The following is a 6,355-nucleotide window of genomic DNA, read 5'->3' as shown; positions in this document are numbered from 1 at the left end:
GAAATGAAAAATAAACAACCTAAATTAAAAAAAAAATGCAACAAACAAACAAACAAACCCAAAAAAACTTTGTATTCTCATAGATACTAGAAGCCATGACTGATGGAGGATGAACCTGTGAGACTAATATCCTTAGACAACTTTTAAACATTACACTAAAAGCATAATCTGAGAATATTTTTAAAAAAGGAATAGTAGTTTATCTTTAATTAGTAAAGAATTGTAGTATTTACGTATATGGACCAAAGCAATACAATTGGAAAGATTAGACACAGAACTCAGTGAGCAGCGAGTCTATATTAATGAGGGAAGAATACGAAGGAAGATGAAAATGAGAAGTTGCAGAAATCAAAATGTCATTGAATTGTACATGTCAACTGGAGGTACTGAATGTAATTTTCAACATTAACATAAAATTTATGTAAAGCCAGCAAAAGCAGTGTGTTATTTGAAGAGACAGACAACTAAGTAATTACATGAAACATGGATTAAGAACTTACCTGGTAGGTGTAAAACTTTGTTTTTAAATTGTAGAAAAAAAAATTACATAACCAAGTATAAACTTGCAAATAAAAGATTACATAGGAAACTTAAGGAGCACTGAGTTTGTTACTAGAAATATGGAGGGTGAGAATATTTGCACAACTTGAAAACTTGTATAAATTGTTATACTATATTTTCAATCAAAATTTTTGGTAATCTGGTTTGGAATAATATGAACAACTGGTAAAGAGTTTCCTTACCTCCAAAGCATTACTTAATACTCTTAAAATTTCTTTGGGTAGGAAAAAAAAATATATATGTGTCAAGTATCATATAGATGTTGAGAATGTAACAAGACAGCTTAAAAGAACGAGAGCTTTTTAGGATGTAAGAGAATAGTAGCAACACCAGAAAGACAGGTGTTAAATTCTGACTTGCACAGTTGAATATAAACTATGGCACTAAACATTGTCAGCAAGGATTAACACAATTAAAACCAAAGCCATATAGTATCCATGTCCACATTTCCCTAACCATCAAAAAAAATTAAGGTCAAAACAAAACAAAAAAACAAAAAACTAAGGTGCCTGAGCCATACAAGACTATAAATAAGCAACTACCCTATACAATGCTGGAAACGTCTTTTACCCGTTAGGTTTTTAAAGGAGAAAATATGTCACTTTAAATGAAAGTTTCAGATTGCAATGAGAAATAGATTTAATGGTGTGTAACTTGAAATTTAACACCCTATTCTGGAATCAGCTTTGATCTCCTACATTTGGTAAGTCAAGAAATATAGGCAATCTTTGCCCATGTGATTTGTTTGGTGCCTTCCAGCCAGAACCTATTAATAGCTGACATTCCAGCAGGTTGTCAGAGGATCTAAATGGCATGGGAAGAGATTAGCCCACCTTACCAAGAAGAAACCCTAGTGGTTTAAGACTGGCAGTCTGCAAGAGAAAGATGGCCAAGTCATCAAAAAGATTTACAGCCTTGGAATATCAATGGAAAGTAACTATGGCCTTGATGACAATGGGTATGGGTCTTGAGTCTAAATATAAAAATCCCCCCGCCCCCCATGGATTGTGGCAATATACATGTTATCTCGGAAGACTGGAGTGCTTTGTTTTCCTAATGTGTGAAAACTCAAGCTATTTCTCCCAATTCTCATTGTACCGAGTATGATTCTCTCAAAGGTTTATACTTAACATTAAGTGGTCTCTAAAGGCAAGGCAGTTACTCTATTTGTGTTCCAAGAAAGCAATCTATCCTAAAGTTGAAATAAAAACCAGCTATGTTGAATAACCTATATGGGTTTATTTTTCATTTTTATATACATCAAATTTAGATTATAACTCAAAGAAAAATCATGAAAAGAATGAGTCAAAAGAACTATTAAGAAGAGCCTTCTTTGGTGTTACTACAGAATGGCCTTACAAGAATGTGTTTATTAAAAGATCAGTATATGCGTAAAACAAACAAATTGAGAATTATAACGAGGGAGAAGGCATTAAGAAGAACTTACCTCAGAGAAACGGTCAAAATTTGACATATCTTCATCAGAATCATCCTCCCAGTCTTTCCAATTATTGAAGTCCACACTAAGCCAATTAAGCTATGGACCAACAAACACCAGACCATACGGTTAGGTTCTCACTGGTACACACCATAAAACTACATTTTTCAAACTCTGGGTTCATATTCACTAGTGGGGCATGAAATCAATAGACATAAAAGATGAGACAAAATCCAAACTATCAAGTGAAATAAAAACATAATTATGAGTACAGCTTCATGAAAAACACTCTACAGTTGTCAAGTTTATGGGTACTAGACTACAAAGCAATATATGTATTTACCATGGGTCACTGTCAAAATGAAACCTGTGCACTAGAAGTAAATAAATCTAAAATTATTTATCACAAAGATCACCAAACATACAGTTTCTTCATAAAAGATGTCTATAATATACTTGAGCAAATAACAGTACCCTTTGAAGCAATTTTATAGCAACTAAAGTTTGATCTTATTAAGATCATACATTTTATTACATTAAAACAAATAAACATCATGACAGAAGAAATCCTAGACAGAGGAATAAAGCAACAATAGGAAATAAAAGACAACCATATTGGCAAAGAGGAAAGTGCAGACGATAAGACTTGATATATTTTTAAAAATCACAATGATTTAACCAGAAAAATTACTGAATCCAAGTAAATGATTCAACAAAATCTTTTACAGTAATAAAGAGAACTGTGGAAAAAGGAAATATACAAACAGAACTACAGAACACTACAAGAATTCCAGGTATTTACACAAATCCAATATGCTCATTGAAGATGACGCTCATGTAGAAGAGCCAACATTGTGAAAATGTATTTTCAAAAGTAATCTACATATCTAGAACTCCATCATTCTTCAATAAGTAAGTACTAACTATAGCAGAAAGGAAAGAACCTTGGATAAGGCAAAGCAGCACTACTGAATTAAAAAGAAAAAAAGAGAGGCAGGAAGGCCTTGCTTTTCCTGGCCTCAAAACTAATGTACAACCTCATGTAGTAGAAAACTTGGTACTAAGAAGCTGTGCAGCAATCTGGAAGGCATGAGAAGGAGCGGCAATTTCTCCTATACCAGCTGGATCTGATTACACACACACACACGCACACGCACACGCAAATTAAAACAATCAACCTGGTACTAATACAGGACAAATGGAACAGAATTGAGAAGGTAGAAGTAATTCTATCCACACACATAGCAGCTCACCTTTGACAAAGGAATGATTATTAAAACGGGGGGGGGGGGGGGAGGGAACCAAAACAAAAAAACAAACACATCAAAACACAAACAGAAAAAGGCTTTTTCACAAATGGTGCTGGCAAATCTGGTATCAAGTTGTAAAAAACTGAAATAGGACCCACATGTGTATCACTAAAAAACTACAGACTAAGGATATATACACAAAACCTTAAAACTGTATAAAGAAAAAACTGGGGTAAATTTATGAGCCTTAATCTAACATACAACTATCAACGAAAACTGAAAATGTACAATCAACCAGCAAAGAATAAACTAGACAATGGGACTTTCTAAAAATTAAATCCTTGTGGTGGCCTAGTGGCAAGACGCTGCACTGCAATCCCAGAAGTATGCAGTTCAAATCCACCAGATGCTCTGCTGGAGAAGGAGGGGGCAACCTCCTCCTGTACCAGTCAGATGTGATTTGACGGTACACGTAAAAATAATACAATAAAAATTTAAAAAAACCCAAACAAACAACAACAAAAACAAAACCAAACCTTGCATGCATGGGGGGGAGGGGTGTAAGTCAACAAAATGTAGAAATTATCAAATATCAGTTACATCTTGCTGAAGACTACTTTTAAACAGCTGCCAAAAAATTCAAGCTGTGTACAAAACTTAATGGAACAACAGGTATCATAGCTACTATCAGAAGGATCTTGGGTGGAAGCCTGTCAGAAAGGTATCTATATTTCACTTATTATACAAAGCCACTTAACTACCTAGAACCCAAGATATATTGCTCACATAGTCTCTATAGCACTTAACAACTGAGAAGACTAAAAATTCCAGAAAATGTTAAATGTGCTCAAGGAGCTCTGGTAATGATTTATGCTATTACCCCAAAGTTACATATCTACCAATGGCTTCACCAAGAAAGATGAGTCGTCTCCTCTTGTTATGATTTATAGCCTCAGAGGCTCAAAAAAGGGTCACTGTGAGCAGGAACTAATTCAGTGGCAATGAGTTTTAAGCTGTCTTCATATAGAACCAGAATCAAATAGTTGCTTGTACAGAACAAAGGGGATAGTGCCTGGTTTAAAATCCAGAAGGTATGCATCAAGGAAAAATCCATTCACCACACCTACTTGGGAGGTTGTTAGGTGCCATGAGTCACTTAGCTATTATGAATACTACAATAAACACTGGGATTCAAATATGTATTTGAGTTTATGAGTCTTTTGGGAAAATATCGAGAGTGGAACTGGTGAAAAATGCTGACTTGTATCTTACTGATTATACAAAGGCATTCTATTATAATAAATTATGGATGACACTGAAAAGAATGGAAATTTCGGAACACTTAATTGTGCATATGAGTCAGAACTGACTCTGGCCTCTAACAGTCAATATCTCAGCAAAACCCGAGCCACCTAATTACATAAACAGGCAGAGGACATGAAAAACACTTTATTAGTAGTGCATTTATCAATGGACATACATACATTATACCAAGTGAAAGAAGTCAGTCACAAAAGGACGAATATTTACATTAAGATAACCACTATTATAAAAAACTAAGGAAAAATTTACACACAATTATTCTTGGTTATTAGAGATGGGAAGAAAGAGGAGGAGTAAAAGTGCGTAAACAGACAACAGAATGTACTAAGATGAGCAAAAGGAAAGGCAACATCCTACTAGGGGTTATCAGCACAGTATCATTAAAGAAAGGGGGCATAAAGATATATAGAAGGATTCATGGAAATCACAAAGAAGTTGGAAAAGTACAATTACATTGTGGCTACTGAAATTACTCAAAGAATAAAATGTGTATTAAATGTTTGAACGGAAAACTTAACTTTGTAAACCTCCATGCAAGCTCCTACCTCTCCAAATCTCAGTGAAGAAATATATAGAATATAAATTTAATTAGATAAACCTCCATGCAAGCTCCTACCTCTCCAAATCTCAGTGAAGAAATAAATAGAATATAAATTTAATTATAAATAATTATAAATTATAAATAATTTTATACACCACTAAGGAAAAAAATGCTATCTATCAATTGAATGATAAGGTAATTGCAAGATGCCTTGCCATTTCAGAAATGCCAACAAAAAAATTGATCTCTGGATCAAAGAAATAAACCGGTTATTAAAGATTAAAATTTCAGAAATCTTTTCTGTTTTATCAATCAAACATATTAAGATGCCGAGGGACAGAGTTAGGGCACCAAGACTGACTGACTGACTCATTGTGACTGAGTACGATCCACCAGTAGCTGATGCTCCAGCAGGTTTACAGAGGCTATAAACCACAGAAAAGGGGATTTCTCATCTTTCTCCTGCAAAGTAGTTGGTGGATTTAAACCACTTGCCTTTGGCAGTGTAACTTACCCACTAGCCCACTAGAGCTTCCTAGGGCACCAAGAGAGATGTACAAAAGGGCAAGAATTATGGAGATACAAAGGTGCCAAGGAAATGTGAATTTCCACAGTTTTTGAAAGCACTCCTGACAAGACTACACAAAAAACCTTGTTTAGATCAGAAGTCATACAATGCTGACTTTAGCTCCAAATAACCAAATAATATTGACTTCTCTCACTATTATGTCTCATACAGAAATTGAGCCTAATCGTAATTAGATTTAAATATAATTTCCCTTTCAGTTTAACATAGACCATTACTTTATATATTGTGAATTTTAAAATAGCTTTAAACCATATAAAATAAAAGAATCTCTAAAAACATACCTGTCAACAATTGAGCTCATTTTACTACAGCTTACGGTAAACAACATAACATACTACGTTTTCGTCTTGTGGTAGACATTTGTACTTCTCCTTGAGTAAAAAAAAAAAGCCCATTAGTTTAAAAAAAAAAATTACTTCCACAAAGTGCTCTTGAGAAACACTATATGCCATTACAGAGACTTTAAATTTTTTTCTTTAGTTTCATTTATATAACAAGGCTCAAACATTTTTTACCAGAACATACTTTTGACTGGAGCACATTCAGGCTTTTTTATTCTAGAAAAGGAATGGGGTGGGAGAATCAGGTTCATATTTACCTTTTATACAACAATTTAAATGAACGAAAAATAATTTTACTATCTAGAACATAAA

The 6,355-nt window shown here is 34.0% G+C and overlaps 1 protein-coding gene across 2 annotated transcripts in view; it reads right to left on the bottom strand.

Moving 5' to 3' along the window:
* The window catches only part of PTGES3 (prostaglandin E synthase 3 (cytosolic)), a 31,805-nt gene that overhangs the window by 6,536 nt on the left and 18,914 nt on the right, over positions 1–6,355 (bottom strand). The window contains exon 5 of one of the 2 annotated variants that reach the window (XM_006897611.1): positions 2,009–2,098. The exons of the other annotated variant lie outside the window; for it this stretch is intronic. Within the exon in view, the coding sequence (XP_006897673.1) occupies positions 2,009–2,098 (90 nt within the window). The remainder of the gene's footprint in view (positions 1–2,008; positions 2,099–6,355) is intronic. 2 annotated transcript variants of the gene reach the window in all.

This window comes from Elephantulus edwardii, unplaced genomic scaffold (assembly GCF_000299155.1).
Source record: "Elephantulus edwardii isolate Elephantulus edwardi_28Jun2011 unplaced genomic scaffold, EleEdw1.0 scaffold00212, whole genome shotgun sequence".
Classification (NCBI taxonomy): domain Eukaryota; kingdom Metazoa; phylum Chordata; class Mammalia; order Macroscelidea; family Macroscelididae; genus Elephantulus; species Elephantulus edwardii.
This window is presented reverse-complemented; position numbering and strand designations above follow the sequence as displayed.